The sequence below is a fragment of the Lagopus muta genome, chromosome 6 (assembly GCF_023343835.1).
Source record: "Lagopus muta isolate bLagMut1 chromosome 6, bLagMut1 primary, whole genome shotgun sequence".
NCBI classification, from domain to species: domain Eukaryota; kingdom Metazoa; phylum Chordata; class Aves; order Galliformes; family Phasianidae; genus Lagopus; species Lagopus muta.
The window spans coordinates 31,209,881-31,224,077 of NC_064438.1; the positions used below are offsets into that span (position 1 = coordinate 31,209,881).

At 39.5% G+C, this 14,197-nt stretch overlaps 1 protein-coding gene across 4 annotated transcripts in view; it reads left to right on the forward strand.

Annotated features, from left to right (window-relative positions):
- Positions 1-14,197, forward strand: part of MEIS2 (Meis homeobox 2) — a 167,563-nt gene that overhangs the window by 147,931 nt on the left and 5,435 nt on the right. For all 4 annotated transcript variants that reach the window (XM_048949469.1, XM_048949471.1, XM_048949470.1 and 1 more), the window contains one exon: positions 13,490-13,548. In XM_048949469.1, the coding sequence (XP_048805426.1) occupies positions 13,490-13,548 (59 nt within the window). The remainder of the gene's footprint in view (positions 1-13,489; positions 13,549-14,197) is intronic.

Here is a 14,197-nt window from a genome sequence, read left to right on the forward strand (position 1 = left end):
ACTGAAAAACTATAGCATTAGCAGTACTGACAAGCAAAGTATTACCCTGACCATAGTTAGTTTATGTAGACAGCACCTCCAGGGCATAGGAGGAGAAATACATGTACAGTGATAAATAGACAGTAACATGCTCTAAAGTGAAACAGCTCTCAACACAAAATCAGCCTGGTCTCAGTGTATCTTACCAGGGACCCAGTCCAGACAAAGTCTTCTCATGTATTGGTCATACCTAGCTTTCTACAAAACAGGCAAATGGGATAGAGAGAGTGCTGTACTCAATGGCTCATTGGCTAAAAAATTCACTTGTTAAATAGGATATATGTTCACAAGTCTTCTCTTCATCTCGATTTAAATCATTGTCTTAACTGTTCCAAGTGAACTGAGTTTCCCAATCAATGGGCTATTGAACATAATGCTCTATCTTTACTCTTTTTCACTATCATGCCTTTCTTGTTCTTCTGACTGCCAATTCTGTTGTGTATGTAATGGCTAGTCAGTAGAACAAAATTAAATAAGAACAAGGATTTGACTGTACAGCCTCTTGGTTAGGGCTCCAACTTAACAGGTATGAGAGTTAATTTCTGGTTAATTGCAACGACTGTATAATTACTTCAGGTGGTAGAACATCTCAGAATGAGAACTGAAAGGGCTTTGTTCACTGTACTGAATTGTCTGGTGATTCAGATATTATTTAAGGATATGTGAAGGTCTTGTGCTCAAGTCTTTGTTCCATATCAAGGAGGAAGGGGAGACAAAACTCGACCTCCTTCTTTCCAGATAAATATTTAAATAATTCTGGTGTCAACTAAAAAGGAAAGAGATCTTTATCTGTGTTGTTGTAAGAAAGAATAGGCTGTTTTAATGTCTCTCACTAAAATGATCTATAGGAAACATTATTGGATATATATGTCTCCCTCTAACTCAGAGGAACATCTTGCTTACAGCACAAAAGTAACTTGCTGTTAGGGTATATGTAAACACAGCAGAAAAAAATGTTGATGGAATATGGTGTTAGAAGAGTAGAAATGTACATGCCAAAAGATTTTAGGTAGTTTCTCCATTAAGTGAAGCATTTTTGTACTGTTTGGTTTGGTTTCATTTGTTTTGGTTTGTTTTATTTTGTTTTAAATGGTAGTTAGGTACATAAGTCCATCTTCTGGTGATTCCCGGAACATCTAACCAATGATGAATTTTCTTGATAACAGATCACCTACAATTGAGGTACCAAAGTATCAATATCCTTTTGCCAATAATGCCATCTAATTCTAAACTTAAACTTTAAGATGGTCTTTACGGGGGCTATTACGATTTTTATAACAGAACTTGGTTAATTTGAATATTTTCCTTATACGTCTGAGTGCTTTAATAGGTTGGGCTAAAGTGATCAGCACAGTTGGATACAGCCCTACAATTACCAATTTTATGGGCTCAAATGCAGGTTTATACACATATTCTTAGATGCCTTCACCCCTACGCAGTACAGGAACGATTAGTGAAATTCTACTGAAAATTAATCCTCAACACCCAACCAGTCAGAACAGTCAGAGTTAATGGTGAAATCCATCAGCAACCAGTTATTAACATTATGAAAGATCGCACACAGTTTCCAAACTGTTCTCATAAAGATAAATATTAGAGAGATTGTATAGATTGGGCTTCATTTCATAATAGATATTGTATGCAAAATATGGGATAGTGGAGTACTTTACTGATCTGGCTAGTTTTCATTGAAGAAATATGTGCTCATCTGAAGTTTATTTTTCTGGTATCATTTAGTTTTCACATGAAGTAGTGAAACGCTAAGAGGTAATTCTACTTCATTAAGAGGAACTTCTCCATCTATCCATCCTTTAAGAGATGATAGGGGAAAAAAAAGTTATTAGCATCCTCTTTAGCTTGGGAACTCAACAACCTAAATATGGTGCACTCGAACACAGGCACCTCCTATGCTTGGCTCTTCCCATAAACCAAGTACTGAAATCAGAGGAAACAAACCTTCCCAGTGCTTCAGGAAGCACAAATCTTCCTAGTTTTAGTCTTGAGCTTGTTTAGAAGAATGAAAACTTCATAGAAAAGAGTGGTGGTGCAACATTCATATATATATGTCCTCAATCACAGCCTATCTGTCCATCTAGGACCCCTGCAAGCTTTATCGCTGACTTGCCAGCTGTACTTTGCTATTATCTCTGGTAAGCCAGCAAGGTAGTCTGGGGAGCAAGAGCTAAGCCCTGGGGGAGATGAAGCACTGGTCTAAAAGTACAGGAGCCTGGGATACAGAGTGACAGGAAGAGGAAACAACTCCACAGAGCTTATTTAATTTTTAGATTTCACAATTCAAGCCCGTTTGGCTTACAGTAACAAAGACACAGAAGTATGTGACGCACATTAGTATACTAACAAACTCTCAAAAGTGTTTAAAGCATTTTCACATGATTCCTGTGTAGTTTAGAGAACACAAGAGGGGATGAGACAGAGTAAATTCTTCACCAGAATGACAGCGGGAGCATCTGTACAATTGCCTCTTTGTTTTAGCACTTAAACAATATAGCCATCCCATACTTAGCTGTTAGAATCTTCAGTCACTATGGAGCAAGTATTCCACAACACGGCAGACTGCAGTCTCACAGTGTCTGGTGCTGATGCAGCTTTAGCTGCTAAGCAATCAGACTCTGGTTTGTTAAAAGTCTTGCCCCTAGTATTGGAATAATCAGAGGGGAGTAAATGAACGTGATTTTGTATTTAAAGAAAAAAGGAAAATGAACATAATAAACATAAGCAGAATCTCCTGTAACCAAAGAGTGTGAAGACCGAAACACAAGCAGTATCAGCAAGTAAGTGTGGCTTACTGAGAGATGATTAAGTGTATCTGAAGAAGAGCTATAACATGAGGGGAAGGGGGGGTTGTTTATACATAGTGTATTATTTATGCCCATGACTTCTAATTACCTAACTAGTTCTCTTTCCTCTCACGTATACTTTAGTACCCACCAACCAGAGAAAGATGTCTACAGCTAAATATCTGCCAATTATTATGGACTTTTGCTTAATATTCTATTGTTCCACTGACAACTCAGTTTTTAATATATCATTTTATACTATCCTGTACATCATAATTTTCCTGCCTCCCTTAGGGGCTTGGCTGTAATAGTTCTTATTTATTTCCACAAGCTAACATATATGCAAAAGATCTTGTAGTCATGATGTCACCCCCACCTCCTTCGACTCTTCCCATCTTTTTTGTTAAAACCTTTTGTGCTTGTTTTTAAAGTTACATTATGAAGAAGCTTAAGTACAATATGCATGCAGACACATACACGGGTCAAATACACAGCTTGCTGTGTTGTTTACTTCCTGATCCGTAAGCACACAAGATACTCCTCAACAGCGTTATACTGCAGCCTTTTCTTGTGGCCTGTAAATCTCTTTTTTCAGTTAATAAAGTTGAAAGCAGATCTGAAGGAAAATAAAAGGGCAGCTGTGACAGAGGAAACTGCCTTACTTCCAATACGTGAGGCAGTACAGCACCCCTTATAGTTACTAATCATGTGATAGAATCTGTTCTGCACTTTCTGAGTCTAAAATAAGTGCAGAGAGTATTTAATCACAGTCCAATTAGTTGTATTGAATCCTATTTCTTACTCTGTACTTGTTTTCTGAAATGTTTTTGGAAGAGAATCCTTAACAGTGTAAGCCAGAGGTGACAATGACTGCATCATTGCCTCTGAAACAGAACAGGCATCTTCAGGATCAGTAGTTCTCAAACTTTCAGTATTGCATTTCTATAAATCTATTTGGGCTGGTTTTTTGGGTTTTTTTGTTGTTTTGTTTTAAATGGGCTCTTTGGATAAAATTTCCTTAGGTCCACTGGTTGACAGGTAGAAAAATACACATTTTTATTCTATCAGATTTTAATAACAATGAAAAGGTGTACAGGTTTCATGGTCAAGATAGAACAGTGGGTTTAAAAAAAAATGTTATCTTAAAGCAAAGTTTACTGTCAGGGAAAATGGAACATTCCTTCTGAACTCACGATCTGGTAGTGCATGTGCAGGTTGGTTGTAGATGGTTGCTACAATAAGGCTTCTTTCATACAGGTGTGTTTATGCCCCAGGCTTGCTGGCCACAGTCCATTCCATTTACAGAAGCTGAATTAAACAATAACTACCGCATTGCAAAAAGAAGGAGGAAAAAAAAGGTGAGCGTCAAAGGAGATGCCTGAGAGCTTTGTTAGGGCCAAGAAAAACCCTGTTGCAGTTGTCAGAGCTTGTTGATGTTGCAGAGAACGGCACTTTTTTTTTCTGCTGGATTTTGTGGTTCTGCCTTAGGAAAGAAAGTAAAATAGAACGGAAGAACAAAGTCCTACTCTATAAATCAGCAGCTGCTCCTTGCCAGATCAAAGGAGTGACATTTTTGCTCCTGGACTACTTGTCCACTTTAGGTGCTTGACAGACAGCTAACAGCTGGCCTGTTATATAGTATAGGAGAGTTGGGCTACATCTTCTTTAGAGTAGGTGACAAGCTAATCAGAAATGTCCATAGCACAGGACATGTGAGTGCACCTTGATCTCTTCAAACATACCCAGTATGTAATTGCTAAACACCTTTATGCATTTTTGGCAAGTTGCTACTTAGGTAGTTTCCACTGAAAACAAGCAGATTTAATGCCTTAATCTAATTTCATCAGGGAAGTTAAACAGATGTTAAATAAATCCTCCTTTTCAGGTCAATTTAGAATTGACTAAAAAGCTAAAAAGCTCAATATGAAATAGTTAAAAAGATGTGTAAGTTACTTCAATGTGGTCTTTCAAAGTTACACATTTATTTTTGAATGAGTTGCTGAAAATGAGAGAACTCAACTCTCATTTAATGAGCTGGACAATCTGATTATGTTTTCAAGCCTGTTGGATCATCATCTGTTTTGAAAATCTTATCCTGTGAGTTTAATGTGATGAACTAACATATCTTCAAATGTATTAGTTACTTAAGATTTTATAGGAGGTCTGTTATCTACCTATAACATGGACACCTACCAGCAAATCAAAGCACATACCAAATTAGCTAAAATTGTATTTAGCATCTCCATGAGATGTATGTATACAAACCTGGAATTTTAATGTCAGTAGTAAAAATTTCAAAGCAATTCAGTTTCTAGTTGATTCCCATCTGCAATAAATCAAGTACGGGATGAGGTTACATACTACAGCTTATGTCTATTGACTTTGCATTTTATCTGTAAGATATGAATAGCTAAGGAAGTATGTCTGCTTGTCTCCTCCCTTCCTTTCAAGTATCTTTAAAAGATCATTTTTATGGTGCATGATAAATAACTGTATATGAATAATTTGATGGCATTCTGGAAGAGCAGTCAGCATTGCTTGGGAAATGAGAGCCTGCCAGGCTGCTTCATGACTTTGGTTGTGGCCGCACTGACTGACTGTTCCTTGTTACCAGCCAGAAATCCAAGAGGCATAAGAGAGGGTACTTTTCCACCTGAGCTGAGGTTTTATGAAAGTTTGTAAGGATATACATGCCTTTCCTTTGGCATTTTCTGGAGTTTGGTGAGCCTGTCTTCAGCAAGGGGGGTTGGAACTTGATGATCCTTGGGGTCCCTTCCAACCCAAGCCATTCTACAATTCTGTATGCATGTATGGCATAGTCCTTTATTATCCTCACCTACTAGACTCACCTCCCACCTTGACATACTGACTGACCAGGGCAGCACAATCCCCTCATCTCATACATTCGCACCACCTTGCCCCTGGGGCTTTGGAGAAGCCAGCAGCCCTGGTGCCCCTGCGCACCCTGGAAGCATCCCTTCTGCCCCATGGTGCTGGGGCAGCGGCAAGTCTGTGGAGTGCAGGCAGATGTTTGCCTTCTCAGGTTGCTGAGTTGCACTGGGGAGTGCTGGCTGCACCCTACGGTGGGAACGCAATAGGTACAGTGAGGAGATGCATCCCTATCAGGGCATCCTGGGGCAGAGACCAGCATGGCCCTGTGAGCAGGCCCCTGGCCAAGGCCATATGCGAGCGTGGCTGCTCAGGATGTGTGTTTCAGTGTGAAATGCACTAGGGCTTTGGCAGAAGCCAGATCGTTTTCCTGTGCTTCGAAAAAGTAGCCTGGTAACCAAGAGTTACGTGTTTTAAGATACATATTTTCTCTGAGGTGAATAGGTGCCTGGTTGCCAATTCTCATGATTTTATCACAAGGCTCAAGTTATTTCATGTTAACTCACAGCCCTGACTTTCCAAGTAAGTTTCTAGATTTTGTTGCTGAGGAAAGCAGTTTAAAAATGTGACACAATGACTCAAAAACATGGAATGTAAATACAAAAGACACTGTTTAAACTTCTGATTTTTTTAGACAGTCTCACAGGTACAGGATGGGCAAATTCATGGTTTTCAACAATTGGCAGTTCGTGGTGCCATAACGTATTTTTAGAAGATCCAACACAAACATACAAGATGTGGCATAGGTCTCCGGGGCTGTTAGTGCCTGCCTTGGGCTGTTGGCACCCAGCTTAGACACTTGCTGTCATTTTCTAGAGCCCTCCTTCCACCAAATGTGGATACTGACTTAGGTCTGCTGAATCACACCTATGAGAGATGTGAGATACCAAAATTAGCTTAAGAAAGTCAGTTTAAGCAGCCTACAAGCCCCCTTCTCTAACAAGGCTACTCAAAACGATGTGAAACCCAGTCAGGGAGTGAACCTGCGTGTTCCACTCTCTTCCCTGAAACCAATCATGGAAGCGGCTCCGTTTCTCAAGATTTGGGACTTAAGGAAGCCTCATTTAGGTGGCTCATTTCCAGGTGACTAAGTCAGCTTTTTCAACTCTCCTGTAAGGAATGCTACAAGTAAGTATTGGTAACCAGGTGTGGCATAGATTCAGTGAAGTATAAACAAGGACTTTTTTAACCATTTTCATATGCACACATACAAAAGGACACCTAAACCCAATTCTGTCCGTTTAGAATACATATTGGAGGGAGAACTTAAATAAACTAAGATAACTAGATTTTACTTGCTCAGATAAAAGTTTAGGTGACAGACAAAGATTGCTACAAAGGCTGAGTATATTGGTAGAAGTGTTTCTGCAAATTAGTTTTTTTTCTAATGCATTCTTTCAGTCTGCTGCGAACTCCTAAAGTCTTATGAAGTTTTTCTTTCAGATTGGGAAAAAAATTATTTTCTAGGTTATTTATCAAAACATTTTTGTGATTTAAATACAATATTTCATCGCTTATTTTCCCTTTCAAATTAGGGCATGCTTGGGCAACAAGGGATCACTGTAGCATGCTCTTGGGCTAAACACTGATGTGTTCACAGTCCGACTACTTAAATATCATTTATGGCAAAGATTTATTTTCCCAGCTAAGGTAAAAACATTTGGATTATTCGTTACAATGTGTTTTTAAGCACTTACTCAGTGAAACATTGAAGCAGGTGCATAAACCCCATGAAGCCTGACTTCCATTTACCTAAGTTTAATGAGAGAGAAGCTTTGCATCTAGATTTGTCAGGTTTTTGAAAAATCTCATTAGACCGTTCCTCTGGGAACCCAAAAATTTTGAAAATTAGAGTATTTTTTCAGATGATGGGAAAAAAGAACAATTTTGACCCTACATTACTGTTGTTATTGTTATTACAGTTATGCCTAAGCCTGTGACAGGGTTCATTCAGTACTTGTATTCTTTTCAAGAGAATGGGCAGAATTGTCTTCTTGGGCTAAAATCTAAATTCAAGCAAAAATGTCCTTATCAATAATCCCTCTAGAGAACTAGTGCTGAATCCATCTCACAAATTTGTTTCTTTCTCTGTTTTTCACATAAGGAGTAGAGAACTTGTGGTTTGTTGTTGTTGTTGTTGTTGTTGTTTTTTGTGGTGGCTGATCTGTTAAATAAGTGCAATATTTTAACACCTTATTTTCTTCAATGAATATGTTAAGTGAAAATTCAGTTTGAAGACTGATACTGAAAAGTTTTGAGTTGTACTTTGTAGTCCGTGCTGTACTTCTGTTTCTTATACAGAGCAATATACTCTGCTGTGGAAAACTAGTTATGTTTTGTACCAGTTCGTCTCACAGAATCTGTGAGATGCGTAGACAAGCAATTGGAATTAGATAACACTCTCTGCTTGAGTTCCTGTTAGACCTCAACTTGGAGGTGAATTATAATTTCCAAGCTTTCATGCTATTTGTCCTCCTGAACCTAAATTATTGTGAGCCTACATCCTGAAGACGTATTTTCCATGATAGACATACAGTAGACACATTTCTAATTCTGATTACCAATCAGTACAGCCACCAATAGTTCACTTTAAGAACTAATCTTACATAGATTCACTTATGGAGAGGTCCTTGTATCTTGAAACACACAGTATGTATAAAAAAATGACAGTGGAAACAATGACAAAATTGTTTTTGAATGTGCCAGACGTGAAAAAGCAGACTAAGAAATCTCTATTTGCTGTTTATTCTCTTTTGCACTTGCAGACATATTTCTCTGCAATTTTATCTGGATCTTGCTTATTGTAAATATGAAATATGTTATGTAAATGTGAATTTAACATCATTTTATATGACTGGAGATAAATATGATAAATATATAAAGAAGATTAATTATGGAACTTTCTATAAAGTAAAAAATGCATGTATATTTTGAATAAAGAAAAGCAAACCTCAATTTGAGAAGATGCAATTAAATGCATGTATTTAGGTTATATTGTCATGCTAATTAGCAATGGTAGGAACCAATTAGGACTAGGGCTACCAAATCACCAGACTACACTTCATATTCACTAGTGCACCTTTACTGCTCTACTGTGGGTTTGTTTTTTTTGGTGGTTTTTTTTTTTTTTCTTTTCTTTTTTTTTTTTTTTTTTTTTTTTTGCTAGAATTAGATAAAACTGAAGTAACTTCTTCTGAAGTAACTTCTTTTAAAAATTCCATATTGGTGAGCATTTTGAGCCAAATCTTGTTGGCTGCGTTTTCATAAATTGTCCCACTGAAGTTACCATAACTCCTTGTGTGAGAAAGACTTTGGCTATAGAAAATATATGTGGCTGCTTTAGGTAGCAATTAAAAAAATACAAGATGCAAAAAAACCCTTATTTCTGTTGTTTGAATAAGTGGGGTTTGTAATCTGTTACTTGCAAAATGCTGGAAGTGAGATTTTCATTAAAAATACTATGACAATGACATGTATTTCTCAACATTACACACCTCATTTATCATTCTGGAATGAGGACCAAGTACCACGTGAATGTAGAGTTTGTGAAGGTATCAACTCGCAGCCCTGGAGGCTGATGACCCCTCTTTATCTACACAGCAGGTAAGGCACAAACGGTGGCAATGTGAGCTCTCTCTGCACTCCCCTGCCAGTGTGCCTGACTGCTAATCTGGAGGAACAAAGGAAAGATAGCATATGGATAGCAGATTGTACTGAGTGCTGAAAGAGGACTGAGGAAATCTATGTTGGGAGTGTGGCTCTGCCAAAGATCTCTTGTATGACTTTGGCCTTGTCACTTAATCTCCGTCTGTCTCAGTTCCCCTTTGCAAACAGGGAGAAGGCGTCTCCTCTCCCCCAGGCTTTGCCTAGAAATCTGTTCAGACTGTGAGTTCTCTTGGACAGTGTGTACAGTGTGGGGTGAGGTACGACTGAGCTTCACTGGGTTCTCTAACTGCTGCTATCATCCAAGTAATAGGAATTACTATTAACAGAAGTGTAACAAAGAAATCTATGTCTTGTTGATAGATTTTACTCATCTTTTCAGGCCATTCAATCTTTGGCCTCTGGGTGAAGGGTATGAACAAGGCAGGCAATTAGTGTCAGGAGCAGAGCTGTGAATTCTTCTTTTATAGGGTTCCAAGTAATGCTGGAAATAGTGGCATTGGTGTTCTCTTTATTTTTTTTTTCACCTGTCTTTTAGTGCCTTTTGAAGATACTTGTGCCAAAATAACATCACAGTATTTCTGCAATGCACAAATTGAAGTGCTGTGCAGAAAGCTGTATTTTGCTTTACTTTGGCTCTAGAGATTGCTCCCTGAGAGGTACAAAAAACCCTCAGAAAAAAAAAAAAAAAAAAAAAAAGAAAGAAAGAAAAAAAAAAAGAAAAGAAAAAAGAAAAGAAAAAAAAAAAGAAAAAAAAAGCAAAGACTAAGGCAGTGACTGTGGCTTTTATGTCTCTATTATGCACTGTGCATATTTATAGGGCAGTATAAAGGACACATAATAATCCACAAACACTGCATTCTGTGCCCTTGTCTGCCAACTGTGCTGATGTGCTACCTGATGTAGCTACTGCTACGACATTGGATGCAATTTTTAGTTTGACCTGAAATGTATGTCTGTTTTCCACCCACAGTTTTGCCAATCTAAATAATTCCAAGTGCAGTTTTTTAGACATAACCATTGGTGAGTATAACTGGCCATCACGCCAGGATTTTTCAAAGGAATCGTAGGAAAGGAACTTCAAAATGAACTGAATGCCTAAAGTTCTCCTATATCTGAGAATATGACAAAGTACCTTCTCTTCACATGTTGTTGGTCTAGAAGACGTCATTTACACCTGCAGTTATAAGCATGCATAGAAGAAAGAAACTATAGAGTTATAGTTATAATACAGAGAAACTATATTATAGATATAGAGATATAGACATATAATTAAATCAGAAATTGAAAAACAATTGTGGTTTTTTGCAGGAAAGAAAATGTTGGACCAATGTGATAATTTTTATCACTTTTTTTTTTTTTTTTTTTTTTTTTGGGGGGGGGGGGTGATCAGTGAACAGTGTACTCACTACTACGGGGGCTTTAATTTGCCTTCCAAAACGCTTCCAAAACACTTCCAAAGCTGTCTACAGAGTTCACACAGAAAAGTTGTCATTATTCATATCAGTGGAATAAAGTAGGGAGAAGTTCTTTTGCAAGTGAATGGTTGGACAGAATTTTTCAATAGCCAATATTTTCAATATCCTAAGGGCTTAAGCTCTGGTGGCTGTAAAATAGGCAAGACCAGAGTGGAGTATCCAAATCTGTACTCTCACAATCACAGTTGTCACCTGAAACCTTTCAGGACTTAGAATTTTCTTAATGTTCTGCTTTGTTGTGCAAACCCATTGAAAGAACACTTCAGAGGGCACCCATTTCTTACTAATGTAAACTTTCTGAGGAGTATCCAAAGATGTGACCTCTGGGTGAACCTTTAACCTTCCCCTTAATTATTTGTTTGAAGACAGTGTCGAGTTCTCCTGCTGAGAGCCAAGGCCCATAATGCTTCGCAGCCCTGTGAGTAAGGGTGTGCTTGCAGGGAAGTGGAAAGGGGCATAAATAAGGGGACCACCAGATGTAAACAATAAAAGTAGTTGGGGTTTAAATAAAAAAAAAAAAAAGAAGAAGAAGAAGAAAAAAGAAAAAAGAAAAAGAAAAGCAATTTGGTTTCCCTGAAGACTGGCCTGATTGAAGAACATGGGTTAGTAAGACGAAAGGCAGGGGGGGGGAGGGGGGATGCCTGTTGTCTGTGATTTTTTACAGGCCTAAATAAGCGTTCATTCCATTCTTTAAAACCTTGCCATCTGTATACACCATTAGAAGCTCATAGGAGAAGAGAAAACAGTCTTATCAGGCTTTCCTGTTAATCTCTATTGGCCTTAACTTTAGCTGATAAAAGGCATGCTGGCTAGAGAGGGTTCAGGTCAGCCTCCATTTGGTCAGCACGTAACATTACTGGAAAGCAGCTAAGCAAATTAAGTTCTGTTGGAGACCTTAGTCTTTGAGGACAGAAACACATCTAGAAATCACAGTGCCAAGGCAAGAAATGCCTTCCCTGCACTGTAGTCAGAAGGGAATAAACAAGTGCGTCGACTGTGTCTGAGTTTTTATTTTAATACCTGAAGTCATGAGTAATTCTGAGGCAGGATGACATTTCTGACAACTGAATTATACTTTTCTTAAAGAATAAAGAATGTCTTCAGGATGTAAACAGAGAGATGCAAAAGAGCCCTTTAGTGTTACTTGTAGCATTTATGCATCTGTCTAATGAAATTTCCACAACTGTGATTACAGGAGCTGCAATCGAAGGTGTTCCATCCTTTATTATCTGCGAGGGAATTTCGCGGGGGAGGCGGGAGGGAACGCAACAAAAGGGCTCACGGAGTTGATGCTATAGAAAGGCCAGCAATTTGCTAAATGAGCAGATGAACTTAGTTTTCAGCTCCTAACTGAAAGACTTCGCGGGGCCTTGGATCGGGCCCAACGGCAATTATTGGAGGCTGTTTTGGATGATGGGCATGTTAGTATTTCTGAAGAGGATTAAACACCAGTATTCGCCTTCATTAGCGCTCCTTAAGGGTCACGGGCCCAAAGCCCGGGCTGTGGAACAGCACACAAAACCTGTGCGGAGCTCGGAGTGTTCTCCAGCACAAAGGGGGACAAAAACAAGCGTGGCCGTGAGTGATGGAGAATTGCTCCGTTGTGCGAGAAACAGTGCGAAAAACTGAGCTTGAAAATTATTTCGGTGAAATTAATGTGCCTGAGTTTGTGCTGCTGTGTGTAGCTGCGCATTAAGCTAACAAGAAATATGCAAGTACTTATTTTTGGATTACCCGTAAAATTAAAGCCAGGCTCCGCAGCCCGCTAACCGCCTTCCCCAGCGTTCAGAAGCCCCAGCACCCAGCGCAGGGCCTGGTTGGAGCGAGAAGGAGGGAGGGGGAAGAAAAAAAGGGGAAAAAAAAAAGAGAGAGAGAGAGAGGGAGAAGTTATTTTGGGCCTAATCCCAACCACATGTACCTGCGGCCGCTGCCGCTAACGAGCGCGAGGTGCCTGGCTTTACGGCCGGGCGCGGGCTGCCCCGCGCGGCCGCAGAGGTCGCCCCCGGCCGGCACTGACCTCGCGGCGACCCCGCGCTTTACGGGCGGCGGCGGCAGGAGCTGCGGAGGAGCAGGAGCCTTTCTGGGCCGGCCCTTATTGCTGCTGCTGCGCTGGTGATAAAACTTCAGACAGCCTAATTGATGGCTCTGCTGACCTAACAATACCTTGTGAAAGCACGGTGTGGCAAAGCCTGGTCCTCATTTATGGCCAGCTGCAAGGGGAGCTGAATCCCTGTGATGGAGGGAAAAAAAAAAAAAGCAAAACAAAACAACAGCAAAAAAAATACTCTCGCAGCCTGTGAACTTTAACCAGGTTCCAAGCTACCCTGAGAAGTTAAAGAAACAATTGTCTTTTAACACAAGTTTTCCTTCACGTTTACTTGTTCCAAGCCCGCTGGCAGACCCAGCGCTAAGCCGGCCGGTCAGATAAGCACAGTACCGGGCACCATTCCTGAGCAGTCGGAGGAAAATCCCTTAAAGTGAAAATTCTGCTCTTTAAGAAAGAGACGCAAAACAAAACGCATTGCCGCGCCGCGCTGAGATCACGTCGGTTTTCAAGCAGAGGTGCTCCCAGAACCAGAGCGAGCTGATGAAAGGACTGCTATTCTTTGTATTCTGTTTCAGGTTTATTAATGCCAGAAGAAGAATAGTACAGCCTATGATTGACCAGTCAAATCGAGCAGGCAAGTTCTAAGTACTATCTGTATTCAAGTCCCACAGGCGCAAATCCTCATCAAGTTATTCTTCGGGAGTCCCATCACCTGGTAAATAAATGCCCCAACCAGGCATTCTGGGAGATTTTTTTTTTTTCCTTACGGCCCCAGAATTCTGCTGTAGGAAGCAACTTCACTAATTGGTGCTAATTGGAGATTTCCCACCCTGACTCTACTGAAACTGCTTTTTATTTTCTCTCTGAATTGGTAATTGGGTACAAGTAGTAGTGCCACAAGCAGTTTGTTTGACTGTGAGCTCTTGAATTACTCATTGCTTGTCTGCATCCAATCAGCAAGACAATCTCATTTTCTTGCTACCCACAACTCCTTGGTGTATGCATTGCTTTCACTTCTGGAAGGCTAGCTGTAAAACTCATTGTATCCATTCATTTGCTTTGACAATTCACAATATGCTATTAATGTGACATGGTACCATACTGACAAAAAAATATTAAAAGATTATTACTTTTGTTTGAGAATTCGCCAGATATATTCCCAGTAAAACATATGATTTTTGTAACAATACTTTTTAAAAGTTTCTATGAAAGCGCTCAGAACGCATAGCTCTTTGAACAGCAACTGGTGCAGTGTTAATCATGCCACTTTGTAATATGCATTT